The sequence below is a fragment of the Daphnia magna genome, linkage group LG1 (genome assembly GCF_020631705.1).
Source record: "Daphnia magna isolate NIES linkage group LG1, ASM2063170v1.1, whole genome shotgun sequence".
Taxonomy (NCBI): Eukaryota; Metazoa; Arthropoda; class Branchiopoda; order Diplostraca; family Daphniidae; genus Daphnia; species Daphnia magna.
Window position 1 is genome coordinate 3,623,518 of NC_059182.1, and position 15,732 is coordinate 3,639,249.

Consider the following 15,732-nt stretch of genomic DNA (forward strand, 5'->3'; position numbering starts at 1 on the left):
TAATTTTAAACAAAAAAAAAGGAATGTTTTTTTTTTGTACAATTCTTTAACAATAAACAAAATGTATTTATACCAGTCCATCTCAAAAAAAGAAATCCAACAGTTTTAACTGAATTTACAAAAAAATAAAAATAAATAGAGCAAAAAAATAAAAATTCGCATTACTCCGGATACGATTAAATAGCGTGATATCCTGTATCCCCCCCCCCCCTTTTTTTTTTTTAAATATAAATACATAATTTTTTTTTTTCATTCTATATATGTATAGTTATATAGTAGCACAAACTATCGTTCCTTTTTCTTTCCTCGATCGACCCTCACGTTTCTCATAGAGTCTCTCGTATAACCAAACGCTTTTTCTTTTTTTCCTTTTTTTCAGGGGGTTCGCCCAGGAAAAAGAAAAAAAAAAAAAAGAGAGAAAATAAGGAACGAGAGAGAGAGAGAAGTTGAGCTCATGTGAGTTGAGCGGCAGCGCGGCGCGCCGAGGACGTGACGTGAGAACTTAAACTATCCCCCTCCTCCTGCCTCAGCATGTACATATACTTTCCAATCTAGGCAGGAAATCAGCCGAGCTCTCTCTCTCTCTCTCGCTTTAAAGCCGTGTGTGTGTCGTGTGTGTAACAGCAGCTCGGCTCTGTATAGGAAAAGAAAGCCCCAGCAACTGCAGAAGCTCTTAGAAGCTGTAATAGACTTATTTCTTTTGATATTTTTCGAAAATAGACCAACAAGCCACATCGATTCGGCGCATGTATGCAAACATCGGTGCAAATAAAGGCCTTTTTTTTTTTTTCTCTCTGCAAACTGGAGAAGAAGGAAACAATGAATTATAGAGTGGCCAGTTTTTTCTTGTCTGTGGAAAGAAGGAAAGGTAAGAGAAGAAGAGGTTGCTAGCCGCCGTCCATCCACAGCCCAGAGGCTCTTTCTTGTAATGCCCTTCTAAAAAAGAAAAGAAACATTCAGATATATATATATATATAAATATTTTCTCTACAAGAATAAAAAAAAAAGGCCCGAGAGATGGAGGGCACGAGCCACACAAGCAAAAGTTTTTTTGTTTTTTTTTATATATTTTAGAAAATAAAAATAAATAAAAATAAATTTAGAAAAGAAGAAGTAGAGAGAGAGTCTGCTCAAGGCTTTTTTCTTCTTTTTTTTTTCACCTGGATTCTTCTTTTCCTTTATAGACATGGCAGCCGAGCATTATAGATGTGTGTAGGCCCTTTCTTCTTTTCTTTCGGTGTCGTGTCGATGCAAACCCGCACCTTAAACACACGTCCCTGTATATGTAAACAGTCCTCCCCCCCCACTCTCTATAGACATCAGCCGTTGTGTCACACCTGCGCAATTTTCAACAATCAAATCCAACTATTTAAAAAAATCATTCCTTAATTGTTAGGCTCGAAACAAAACGGTTAGTCTAAATGCATATAAGAAAAAAAGTATATATTATATATTAACAATTTTTGGCTAAAGGTGTGTGTGCTGTTTCTCTCTACCGTCTGATGCCAGAGGGCAGTCGGCACACGTTCGAACGAACGAACCCAAAAGGCAAAAAAAAAACTGTCGGAGAACTCCTGGCATCTTTGTGGAGGAGAGTCTTGACCTTGCCTCCTCTCTCTCCCCTTATAACACACACACACACAAACTGGCTTCCTCCAAAGCTTTTGCCCATCACACACACACACTCCTATCTTTGGGATTCCTGTGTTTGGGTAGAGGACACACGGAGAGAGAGAGAGAGATGAAAAAGAGTGTCTGTTTGGTTTCACGATTGTGTTTCGGTCGAAATTGGGTCTGCTTTTTCCGCAATAGTAAAGAGAGAGAGAGAGAGAATAAAGAAAACGAGATGTTTTTGCTTGTTTCATTTTTCAAATTTTTTTTCCTTTTCTGGAGGAGACGCACTGTACAACAACATTATCGTATATAAAGTAGGAAGATGTGTCTTGAATTTGGAGGACGAGAGAAATGAAAAACAAATGTCGAAGAGAGAAACAATTCAAAAAAAACAAAAGACAAATCGTGTCTGTGTGTGTGTGTGTGTGTGTGTGTACAGCAGCAGAAAATATGACAAACAATTTTTCATTTTCATGTTAATTTTGTTTTTTTGTTTTCAATAAAAATCGATCGTTATTCCTTATACGAGTCATTTCGAAATTTTTTTTTTTTAAATGGCGGGAAATGAGAAGATGTTTAAAAAAAAAGGGGGGAAATTAAATTTTTTTTTAGTTGTTTTTTTAAATTTTTTCGTATTTTATACCAGCAACAAACAATGAAAGTAGGGAGAGATTGATATAAAAAAAGGCCTGGGTCCGGGGTCACACACACACACACACACACAGTTTTTTTTCTTTACATGTATGTGTCTCTCTCGCTGTCCGTGTGTGTGTGTGTGTGTGTAAAAATTTTTTTTTTTCTTTTTCATTTTTTTTTTTTTTTGTAGGAAAGAGCAGGAAAATTATGGAACAAACAGTGAAACAACAGCAGCGACGAAAACAGTAGGGAATTATTATTAATTATTTTTTTTTTTTGGATACACTAAACGGGAAAAACAAAAATATTTCCTCCTCTTGAACACGCACGAAAATGAATTGAAAAAAAAAAAAAACACATTTTCAAAAATTCAAATATGAAAATTAGGCGGGAATTACAAAAAAAATGAAAAACGAAAATTTGACATCGGTTGCGTAATTATTAGTATACATTCATTCGTTTTGCGCACAACAGTGGAACACATCACATCATCATTTGTTCACCAATAATGGGTAGGGGGAGGAGGAGGAGGGTAGGGTTGGGATTTTGATATCATATTTATAATTGGCAATACACCAGTTTTTTGTGTTTTTCGTTTTTCTTTTGTTTTCTTTGAAAAATAGTGAAGAAGATGTTGTTCTTAATTTTGTACGCGTGTCCGGGGGAGGGTTACGGGGGGGGGATTCAAATTTTGAAAATAAGGAAATATTAGCAAATCATCGTCCCTCTCCATTATTTGGCACATTGATTCTAAACATGTTTTTGGCCGTTCTTGCGCCCGAACGACGAGGTGACATTTAGCGGATTACGTCATTGCGGTGATTGTTTTTGTTTTTTTTCCAAAAAGGGGCAGAAATTAACGTTGGATTGCTCTTCCTTCTTACCGTATCAAAGAATAATTCAAATCTAGGCTTTGAAAAACAACGTCCCCTAATTTGAATAACGGCTTACCTCTCGACTTTAGTTCCTTTCACAAATCAAATCTCGGCGATTCGTTGCGATCCACTTTTGTTTCCGTGTGATGTCCGCCATGATTTCACGAACGCATCTTCGTTTTCACTGCCAAATATTCGATGTACATGCACTGATTGTTGTTGTGCACACACACACACACACACACACACGAACCACTGGAAACTATTTTCTTCGCGTTTTCGATGTTGCCAATTTTCTGTGTCAGACAAGTGCGCGGGGGAGTGAGGCGGAAAACAAAAAAAAACAAATGAATTGCGAAACTTTGGTACAAAGGTTTTGTTGTCCGCCTTTTTTTTCCCGTCGGAAAACACCAGACAATCGGAAATGAAGGTGGGCAACACAACACAACCCCCCTGATCAAAGAAACCAATGAAAAAAAAAAACGTATAGTTTTGCGTATGTATAGATAACAGGCTGAGAAATTCAAACAATTGTTAAATAGAAAAAAAAAAGAACGGACAAAATGTTGATAGCTTTTTATAAAATCAAAAATATTAAAAAAAAAAAAGACAAATAAAAAATGTCTATGTATAATATATAAATTGCGGACTAACCCCCGTCGGGGTTGCAATTTAATGGGCCGTTAACGACTGCGAATGAGACGGTGGCAGAGATTGGGGTGAGAGCATAGGCGGACTGTGGCCGTGTTGTTGTTGTTGTTGCTGCTGCTGCTGCTGCTGCATCATGCCGGGCGACGGATGGCCGCCGTGCAATCCAATCAGATGGTCCGAATGCAACGGATGGCCGGGCAGGTAGCCCTGGTGGTGCTGCTGGTCCATGCCGGCCGGTCCGCCGTAATCGGCCATCGATCCTCTTAGCGGCGATGAGTTGGGACCGTTGGGCATGGGCGGCGTCATGCGCTTCTCCTTCTGACGGCGGTTGCAGAACCAGACGCGCACCACCTCCTTCTCGAGCTGCAGCGAGTCGGCCAGCGAGGCGATCTCCTGGGCCGACGGTTTCGGCTGCTTGTGGAAGTGCTGCTCCAGCGCGCCCTTCACCGACACTTCGATCGACGTCCGCTTCTTGCGCTTGCGGCCCTGGGCGGCGATCTTGTCGATGCTGGTCGGCGAGCCGGTCGTCGAGTCGGCCTCTTCCAGCCACTTCTGAAGCAGCGGCTTCAGTTTGCACATGTTCTTGAAGCTGAGCTGCAGCGCCTCGAAGCGGCAGATGGTCGTCTGCGAGAAGACGTTGCCGTAGAGCGTGCCCAGCGCCAGGCCGACGTCGGCCTGCGTGAAGCCCAACTTGATGCGCCGCTGTTTGAACTGTTTGGCGAAGGCTTCCAGGTCGTCGGACGTCGGGTTCTCCTCTTCCGACGGGTCGCCGCCCATGTCGCTTCCGGCGCCCGAATGAGGCCCGCCGCCGCCACCGCCGCTGTGCTGGCCGTGGCCGTGGCCGTGCAAGTGGCCGTGGCCGACGTGGTGCGAGTCCAGGTGGCCGTGATCGCGCAGGTCGTGCGCGTCGTGGTTGCCGTGACTCAACGGACTGCCGACGCCGGAGCCCTCGCTCGGCCCTCGGCCCACCATCGACGAGTGGTGATGATTGGCCGAATTGTTGTGGTGCGGATGGCCGTGCAATTGCGAACCGCCCATTCCGTTCATCGCGCCCGGGTAATTCGGGTGTTGGATAGGAGATCCACCGCCGGACGACATGTACGGTGAGGAGACCGAAACGGCCGAATGCCATCCGCCGCTGGCCGAATGTCCGGATGACGATTGCTGTTGGTTGTTACCTCCGCCTCCTCCGCCTCCTCCGCCTCCGCCTCGATGATGTTGGATGGCCACCAAATCGCCGGCCTGCGGTTTGATATCCTGATGGTGCGGATGCAGAGTGGCGTGAGCGTGGACCGAATGCATCGACGCCCAATGATGGGCCGCCGCGCCCGGATGGATGCCCGCATCCGACCACGGATTGTGCGACATGAGAGCGGCCGGATGGCCGGCGGCGGCCGCTGCGGCCGCCGCCACCATGTACTTCATCTCGTGGCCGTGTTCCCTGTGATGCGGCGAACTGGAGCCGTTGCCTCCGCCCGCGCTCTGATACCCTCCTCCGCCCGGCGCTCCGCTTTGCGACGCGTTCACCAAGTTCATTCTGCCTGCGCCTCCACCTCCGCCTCCGCTGTTGCCACTGGCCGAATTATTTCCTTGCTGCACCGATTCTTGGTGAGCCGCAGCCGCAGCCGCCGCCACTAGTGCGTGATGATGCAAATGGTGGTGGTGGTGGTGGTGGTGAGCCGGATGGTGGTGGTGGTGATCCGTCGGCTGCTGCTGATGGTGGCCGAGGTACGTGGCCGTAGCCATTGACCTTTTTGGATGGATTTTGGCCGATGTTTTCGATGTTTCGATGTTTCCCGAAACCAACTGAAAACGATGGCTGCACTCTTTCACACCTGCACGCTGTAATTCCCGTCTTTCGATTTCAAATGCCCTGCACTCGTCGACACTGCATCACACGCCCGTCTCTTGTTTGTCCCGAACTGGACGATTGCGATCAAACCAACAACTTGGTTTTCCTCTTGGATCGGCCGTCGCGCACACGTCGTCTGAGGCCAACCGATTTCTTTCGACTGCAGGCCGACACACAACGTGCAAACGTGTTGCACGCACACTTTGTCACACCGACCGGACCAGTACGAGACGATCACCTTTCGCGCCTTGCCAGTTTCCAAGCGCGACCGCTTTTTCCGAAATCCGATGGACGAAAAAAAAAAAAAAATTCGAAAAAACCAAGAGAGAAGTGCAGGACGTGACTCTCTCATGCGTTATGCATGGCACTGACTGGTCCGTTGAGGTACCACGACCATCAGACTATACCCCCCTCTCCTCTTCCCTCCCTTCCATGAACACACACACACACACACACACACACAAAAAGGGCCTTCCTTGGGGGCGCTTCGGTGTAGGAACTGAAAAACGCTAGAAAAAAAAGAAATGAAAAAAAAAGGCCATCGCAGTGCGGACGCGGATGGAGAAGGGGAAGAAAGAAGAGAAAAGAGAAAAAAAAAAAAGGGGAGGAGTTCTAATGGGGGGAACGCCCCTTTCTTCCGATCGTTCAACCCGCCCATCCGTGGGGGCTGATGAAACAACGGGACTGGGCTCCGCCCACACTCCGACCGCCGATGCGAAGCGATTGGACGGTGGTGATGACGTCACGACAGCCAATCTCCTTGCTGATTGGCTTGCACGCATGTCTGCACTTGCCTCCTCCCGTTTCTTTCTTTTTGTTTGTTTCACGTTCCTTCCCTTTTATTTCGTTTTTTTTTTTTCAAGGAGAATGAAAGAAGGAATGACAAATCGACGAGGAAAAAGAAGACGGCGTCGCCATAGATCTCACAGCCAACCACATGATAATCTTAGATTTAAATGCGTTTTGATTTTCTCGATCGTCGTCACTGAAATGAATAAAAATTGAAACAGATCGTCCACTTCTTTCCACACACACACACACATCAAATCATTTGATCCGAAATGAATTCAGAGAGTTCGCAAAAAGGCCAGCTGATTTAACCCTCTTATGCAAATGAGACGAACGTGTTCGTCGTCTTCTAATTCCCGATTCCCCAGACGGGGAGAAAAAAACGGGGGCGCGTTTCGATGCGCGCGCAACTGACGGTCGATACAAACGGGAAAGAAAAACGTTCACGAAATTTTAAATGCCAAAGATAAATGTTCTTTTAATGAATGTCTATATACGTAATAAAAAGAGACGGTGAATTGAGTTTTTTTTCAAAAAGATTGTGATGAGCGAGACACGCGTTATGCGATAAGGAGCTGCACACATTTTCAATTATTGTGCAGTTCTGTGTGCGTGTTTAAACTTGTTTTTATTTTTCAAACGCTGCGCAAAACAATCAGATGATCTATTCAATCGATGTATAGTGAAAATGCCAAAACCTGAAATGTATCGACCATCTTGAGCGAAAAATGAACGTCAAGGAAGAAACAGGTCCAATATAAATGGACGACTCAACAACTTTTGGCCTTGATTTTTATATGTGGGATCTTATAACGTTTTAAATAATGACCTACACGTTGATGTTCATGAAGCGTATACATCGCGTATATACTCTCTAGGCTATATATACCCGTTTGATGTGTATAACGTACGCCAGATGATTTCAATTGTTTTCGCCTTGTTTCAATGTAAAATATAAGAGAAAACAAAAAATGTGGTGGAAAGAGAAACATAAATAAGATGAAAATAGTAAAGGAACAAGAGAAGAAGAAACAAAACAAGAAGATTGATATAAAGAGGATCAGACAGGTCCGGTGATAGATCCGTAACCGCATGATGTTCCTTCTTTGTGTATGTGTGTGTGTGTGACATCACAAGCAGTGAAACAAAGGCGATTTTTCTATATATATTCTAAAAATAAATGGCCTTTAAAGTATATAGAGGCAGTTCCATAAGTTGATTTGCTTTGATAAAAGACTATATATATTGCATATTATAACTGCATAGGCCTCTAATGACCACCCCACCTCAATTTCTTGAAAAATCAAATCATTTGATTGATTTCATTTGCGGCCATTGATATGCCGCTGTATTTGGAACCGGAAAATTCGGTGCCGTGTGTCACGTGTCCTGACTTTTTGGGGTCTTGACGTCAACGACAAGCGAACCCCGAGCTGCGGTTCTATATAGTCTCTCTCTCTATACGCGTTTGTTTCCGCATCTTTTATATAATACACACATTTCTTCTTCTCTCTGTCCCCCTTTTTTAAAAAAATATATTTCCTTTTTCTTCTTTTTTTATTCGATGATTATTTCTCCCTCTCTACTGTACTACTGTATAGCTCTACACACACACACACAGCACACACGGAGAGCTATATAGCTCCTGGCTGTTGTTGGTCGCGATCGGACGATGTTGGAATACGTAAATAGCCCCCCGCATTTGAGGGGCTGCAGCGACACAAGCCGTCGCATCTCCGTCAGCGCTTGCGCTCTCAAGTGAAAGCCCAGCACGGCGACTGTCTTACGTATATTACACATCTATATCGCAATGCTGTTTAACTTCAAATGTATGTGCATTACAACAAGACAAAATCAAATGGAAACATTGAAATGAAGTTGCTATTTTGATCAAAGTCGGGCAATATTTAATGTAGGGCAAGTTCTATATGTTACACTCTCTCCGTGTGTGTGTGTGTGTGAACCTGTGCCGCTTTGAAACGCTCCCGTGTTGCAGACTGGCCAAAACGCCAACGGAATACCAAATGAAGCGACGACGACCATTGATCTCTTTCCTTGTATATTCTTTTTTTCTTCCTTCTTTTTGAGGGGAATTTTTTCTTGGACGAAAAGGAGGTTCGATATCGACTTTCATCACGTTGTCTCTTTTTTTTTCAGATGGCAGCAGTAGCTGTGCATTATAGAGTCTCGCGTCGTGTGTGCACGCACTGCTGTTGCGCTCTCTTCATTCGTCGCTAATGAAACGATCGTCAACTGAATACGCGAAATGTCGATCCCGATCGTTCCAGTATTACCAAACACATTTGTCGTTGAAATTTTATCTTTTAAACTCGAGTTATATGAGCGGGCACAGCGATCGCCGTGTACACATACGTTGGCGATATATGCGCCGTCGTCGCCGTCTTGGCGCGTCCATCCGGACACGACCGGACATTTTTGTTTTTTCTCCTGAAAAACTCGTTTTCTTTTGTTTTATTAGATTACAGATTAAACATCACACGTTTCTATATAAATTTGATTTAGAAAAAATCGAGCCACACTTTAAAAGTCTCGCATTATGGACTCAAAAATCCTAGAGGCCTCTGAATGTAGGGGGAACAATGTCGAATTGAACCTCGTTAAAAACAAGAATTCGTATAAATCAGTTCAAACAAAACACAAAAGCCTAGAGACAACAGAATTAAAACAAAACAAAATACGGATGCCCAAATCACATGGAAATGGTTTGACGAATAACCAGGCAACTTCAACACACACACAAACGAGCCTACAGAGTTCACGATGGCCGGCTGAAATGTGGAAACTAATCGTAAATCAGCGACATCAACAAGTTCCTCTCCTTCTCTCTACCTGCGTCTCGTGTTTCAAAAGGCTACATGGGAGCTCATTTAAACAATCGCGTCCCGAAACACAACACAGCGCGTTTTCTCAGTCGTAAATCAGAAATAATAAGGCAAACAATCAAATTAGCAAAGCAATCCGATAAATCTCGTGCATTTTGATATAATATCGACGAGCTGCTCAGCCCCATTTTCCGTTTGTTTTGGCTCTCAAGTATCGAGCCTAAATGATGGAGAGAGAGAGAGAGAAGAAATGAAGAGAACCACACGAAACACATGTCCGTTCTGGCGCTTCCACATAGAAGTCATAACAATAAAACAGGGCTCCTATATATATGTTTATTTATCAGCACATAAAATATTATCATCATCGAAATGTATAGATAGCCTTTTTCTCTCTCTCTACCCCCTTTTTTCTTCCATTCTTCACAATAAAAGAAACCCTTCCCCTCGCTGTGTGTGTAATATCAAGAATTTCTAACCATAAACCTGGAAAATCAAAACAAATAGAAATTTCGTGAGTGTGGGGGGAGGGGGATTAAAAAAAAAAAAAGAGCCTCCCGAAATTTGAACGAATCCAAAGTGTAAACAGTGCCCTCTGTCAGTCAATCGATTCATCATAGCAGCGCGAAATTCAAGTGACATTCGACATCACCAGGATCCAAATTAATTTCTTTTTTTCCTAAACGAAATGAAAAACGAAAATCCAAAGATAACGAGTTCCAGATTCATTTCTATTCACAACATTGTCTTTCCAAATTTTATTTCAACAATCATATAATCAAATTCATTGAATTTCGATTTCCCTTTATTTCTAAAATTCTTTTATTCTAACCCTTTGTTTGATAGCAGACCAATTCAGCCTTGCCGACTAGTTGTGCTGCGTATATCTACTCATTACACCGACACACACACAACCGAATGCTGTGTGAGTGTCTCGATATTTTGATTGATATGCCCATCGGTGCCTTGAAATCACCCGATCAAAAAAAAAAAAAATGAATCTATACGGATGCATTTAACATGTGTATAGCCCAAGGTGAGATATATAGGCAAATGCGGGTTCGTCAGTCAATGAACATTCCGATACTCCTCTTTTCTTTTTGAAAACACGAATTCCATATCTACAATAATAATGAAACAGCAATTACTTTGAAACCCGTTGAAAACAACATTGTTGCGGCCATCGTGTTTTTTTTTGTTTTCCACGTTGTTCCCCACTTATTCAAGAAATGAATTCTTTCACATATTCTCTATGTAATACATGTCTCTGGGAGATATGCAGCTCGTGCTGGCAGCCAATACACCTATCGTTGGCATACGCACAGAGCGCCACATCTAAGAGAAGATGATACGTGATTCTTGCAGGTCGTAATTGGAAATAATGACGGCCGCGTGGCTCAAAACGTGAGCGCACACAAGTAACAAGACACAAATAAAAATAAATAAAGGAGCTATATAGAGTCAAGATGGTATCTATCCAACAAGGGCAGCACCAACATATGGAAATTCATTAAAAAAAGAAGAAAAAGAGAAAGGGGTGGATCAGCAGGCACGAGCTATTGTGTATAGATAGCCATCTCATCATGCATATTCAACGCTAGTGTGTTCTTTCCTATCTATACATGTATATATATACTATACGTTTGAAAGGTGTTACATAGGACTCTGTGCTGTGTGTGTAGATATAAGAAGACTCGCACACAGGTAGCTCTAATTAGCTCCTCTTATATATTTCTTTCTGTTTCTATACGTATACACTGCCGCCGCCACAGTCTGAATTCCACGTCGTGGTTTTGCATAGACGACCTTTGTTTTTGTTTTTTTATGATGAAACATTTGAATGATGCCGAAAAGAATCGAGAGAATTTAGGCCTTTAATAAAAAACAAAAGTGGATCTGTTTAGCCTCGATGATTGTTATTGACCGTTAGATGGGGCATATACTAAAAAGACGATGGCTCGTTAAACGCGACGCTCTCATTATATCCACTGCATCGCACAGTGTTAGTTCTCATTTGTTTTTGGATCGAAGACAACACTCGCTATAGACGCTATAAATTCAACATTGCATCTATAGAAAATTGCCATAAGATTTGATTGCGTTTTAAAAAAACAAAAACCCCAGAAAATGGATGATGTGTTCCGTTGCAGATGAAGAAGAATGAGAAAGTGGGCGGAGGGAATGGACGGGCAAGATCTCTCAAGCAAAAATGATGGAATGAGCTATGCCAATTGGATTGCTATCTACACACCATCGGTAGCCGAGGCGTCGTACGCACAATGCCTCATCATTATAAACACGGTCCACAGTCGTGATGATTGTCGGTTGATATCACGTTCAACTGATGATTGCCACATAGTTCTGTGGCTTCCACCTGGTAGATATACCATCAGCCGAACCACACACACACACACCATCTTCTTTTCAAAAGGGGGCTGTTGGGTCATAGCACGAGCTGATGTGCGAGGCGCCGCAAGGTTCATCAGCTCATCATCGCGTGACTCTGTAGAAACAAAACAACAAACGAGTCTGCCTTCTGAACATGTACGCGCGTGATGTGTCTGCGTGGAATGTGATTTGGGGAGAGCCTTTTGGTCGATCTCATCAAGAAAAATACATCAGGGCACGGGCCAGAAAATGTAAAAAGCTACTGTGCATTATCGCGTTAACACACACACACACAACAATTCCAATTTCCCGGGGATATATTATGTGTGTTGCTTCTACAGACGTATAGGCTACACATCTAATGTATTTTCGTTGCTTATAAATAAAAGGCGCGATGTCGTGATGGAGGATACATCCTCGTGCCAGTTATATGAATAAGAAATTCATTTAAATATACGAGCGAGGAATTCCCTTTCATGATGGGGGCAGCATCAGAAGATATCCGAAGAGAAAGAGACAAAACAGGTGTGTGTAGACCAGTAGTGGGCTCTATGCAGCATATCATTCATATAGAAAGGTGCTTTCCCATATAGTCAAAGGCAGAAGCCTACATGAATAAATGATTGGGAAAAAGAAATTCGCTTTTCGTTTCGAATGGATTTTAATGTGGTGTCACTTTATTTTCATTCTTTTTTTAAAAATTGATTTGCATTCAAGGTGGCCAATTCATATCGAAATGTGGCATCAAACGCCTATCGAAATATGGGCAGCCCTTTTTCTTTTTAATGTTATAGAAAATGGGAAAAATGGCTGCTGAACACGCAAAGGCACAGCGGATGAGCCAATTAAAACAGCGGGGCGGCCGTGTCAACGATCTTCTTTATTCTAATTTGTTTTCTAATGGACTAATGATATGGGCGCATTAACACGTCGATAACAGCCATCAGATAGTTGAAATGATGGGCCGATTTTCAAAGTCCATTTGACGAACGATTTTCGAAATTGCGGCTGATCGACCGCCATCGTCTTCCGTCACATCAATCTCAACTGTACACATTTCCACCCCCGTGCGTAACGCTTGTTACATTACAAAAAAAAAAAACCCCAGAGAGGGTTCCACTATATATACGGGGGAGGGAAAATAACAAGCCAAAAACTTTTGAAACGATAAAAAAAACGAGATGGGGCGATATGAAATATAAGAAAAAATATCTTAAAAAGAAAAAGGGCGGCTATTAAATCGACCAAGTGTGGCGCGACACTGATGATGGTCGTTCACACATCATTAAACCAGCTCACTCTCTCTCCCTATAAAAAAAAATATACACACACATCCATGTGTGTTGTCGTTGGAACCCCAATCATCATTCTTTGTCCAGGCACGACGCTATACATGTACAGCAGCAAAGCGAAACGTCTATTACGCATAAAATAGCCATCAACGAAAACTTTCTATATATGTATCCAAGTTGAAGACATCATCACCATTTTTTGTGCTGTTCGGGCTGCTGCTCGCAATCGTCCATTACATGTAAGGTTTCTCAGCACATCCGGCTCTTTGGGGCCTATATCCTTCCGGCCTATAGTGCACTGTTTTTTTTTTCATATTATAATCCTTTAGCAAAAAAAAAATATTAGAGAAGATTATTATGAAAGGCTTTTCTCTTATTCACGTTTTATTCACTTCCGAATGTGTGTGTGTGTAGCTATACGCCCTTTTTTTCTTTTTGGTGTGTTGTATATTACGAAATGTGATTCATTATCAAAGAGGCTCTTTTCGAGTTTACTCGAGAACAGGGGATGATCCGGTCCGGAATAGGAAACCTCTTTGTGCATAAATCGCAACGCTTTTATGTATGCAAATGTGTCTATATCGTCTGTATATTTCCGGGTTTCGGATGTGCATTTCTATATATAACAAAACAACTTGAACCCCTTTCACTTTAAGGGCTACATAATACTTTGTATTTATATAATATACATTTAGATTGGACAACACATTTTTGTTTGGAATTTGCATCAATGTATAGGCCCGCAAATTGCGCCCTTCTTTTGTTTTGTTTTTTCTATTAGAAAAGTGAGAAGAAGGGATGCCCATCCTCTTTGTTCACACAGCAGTTTCGGGGCGACAGTTGAACGAGTGACGCTGGCAACAGTCATTGTGAGTTGATTGTGCATCCATTTCGCAGTGATTGCAGTTTGAAGTTGCCATCGATAGACAAATCGTGTTTAGGCGTGTCTTTTTTCAAGAGGCAGGACAAAGTATGAATTTTATTTATTAAAAATATGTAATGATTAATACGTGAGTTAAGGGCGTTGATTCAGTTGCTGGCGGAAATGAATAATTATGTTTATAGGCCACGTATGCAAATATGGCGTATCGTTAGCATTTGATCCGATGATTTACTCAACTGAAATTCATTAATCACATTCATGTTTTGCCTCTCGTTTGATTCCATCAATTTAGCAACCACCTCATTTGCGAACGAAATCATTGGCCTATAGAAACGCCGTTAAATCAAACGCGTTCAGACTTGAAAAACTCAAAAGAAGAATCATCTTAAAATGTTTAGCTCAAACTCTTAAATTGGAATGCGTTTCTTTTTCAAAGGGTGGCGCGTGCCGGCGTCTTCTCATTAGAATAGACACAGAAGACAAGCCTCGTGAAAGAAGGTAGAAATAAACAGCAGCTTGTGTATACTATACGCAACACAACACAGACGTGTGTTGCGTATATGTATACCGTATAAAGAAGGAAGAAAAAAGAGAAGCTTCGAGATATATAGCTGCTGTTGATGCCCTGTAGGTATATAAGTAACAACGGCAGCAGTTTGGCATTCATGAATACGTAATGAGCTCGAGCCGTGATTACCTGTACACACCGGCGCGCGCGCGCGCGCGCTGGATAAAAAGAACGACGACGACTATACCCAGAGCTGCAAGATTTAAAAAAAGGGTTTCCGTGCCACATTTGTCTGCCGATATCTATAGGATGATTTAACACAAAAAGAAGGGGAGGGAAATTTGAATATTTTTTTGCGGCTATCGCAAATCGATTTGTCGGTCAATTGTTACACTCGAGTTTTTCGCAACACTCTTTTTTTATAAAATAAACGTTTAAGGGCGGATGCAAATGCGCTGGCGGTTGACATTGTTGCCCGCATCAATGGAATTTCCATATTAGTATTCAAGAAATATCAGAAAATATTCACATATTTCTCTTTCTCTGTGTGTAATACACAAAGGTGGAAAGAAAAATTCCCTCCACGCTCATAATAATAATAAAAAAAAACGAGGAACCTGTGAGCTCTCTATACATATATCCACTAGCCCCTTATATAGAGAAAGAATCGTTTTTAACAGACGTATATATCGAACTGTTAGAGGACCGGCGATGATACACAGGCGAGTATTTTCAAGAAAGAAAAAAGGGGCAACAAGGAAAAAAAAGAAAAGGCTTTATCTTATATACGTATAATATATAATGAACTGGGCACGACCCCTTTTCGAGCCCTAGCTGATGACTGCCCCTTTTGCTGCTGTTGGTGCTATATAAAAAAAAAAAAATGTGCCTATGATCTTTTGCCGTGTGTGTTTGCGCAAAGGTGAAGACAAGTTTCACAAGCCCCTCGTATAATATTTACGATCCTATCCTTTTTTTTTCTTTGAAGATTTCCCCCCCTTCTCTCTCTCGCCGTTGGATCGACCCATAAATGCGATAAATTTTCCCGACCGCGATTATCTTTTTTTCTTTTTGGAATTTAACAAGAAGAAGAAGAAGAAGAAAATGTTTCACATCGACAGAGGCAAGAATTACGATCCATAGTTTTTCTGGGGCTGTAGACCTCTGTGTTGGACACTTGATTGCCCTGTACACATTTCTTCTTCTTCTTTTTCACCCCCTTTTATTTTTGGAACGTCCAAACACATCGAGTTCTCATATTTTTTTTCGATTTGTATTTACCTATTTATGTAGACGTCTATAACGATGGCCCTATATACTTTGTTTGATGCCCACCTGGAACACACACACACACAAAATCAAAACAAAAAAAATTGGTTTTGTTGTCTATAAATAAACAGA

The 15,732-nt window shown here is 42.1% G+C and overlaps 1 protein-coding gene and 1 long non-coding RNA gene across 2 annotated transcripts; one reads left to right on the forward strand and one right to left on the reverse strand.

Annotated features, from left to right (window-relative positions):
- Positions 1 to 202: 202 nt before the first annotated feature.
- LOC116931205 (silk gland factor 3) lies at positions 203 to 6,029 on the reverse strand. Its single transcript, XM_045168277.1, has 3 exons — positions 3,202 to 6,029; positions 1,161 to 1,337; positions 203 to 936 (listed from the first exon to the last, which is right to left on the reverse strand). Exon 1 carries the CDS (start codon positions 5,520 to 5,522, stop codon positions 3,798 to 3,800), a length of 1,725 nt encoding a protein of 574 aa, XP_045024212.1. The 5' UTR covers positions 5,523 to 6,029; the 3' UTR covers positions 203 to 936; positions 1,161 to 1,337; positions 3,202 to 3,797.
- LOC123469395 lies at positions 1,288 to 2,533 on the forward strand. Its single transcript, XR_006642652.1, has 2 exons — positions 1,288 to 1,411; positions 1,474 to 2,533. It is a non-coding gene; the product is annotated as an uncharacterized LOC123469395 (long non-coding RNA).
- Positions 6,030 to 15,732: the final 9,703 nt, after the last annotated feature.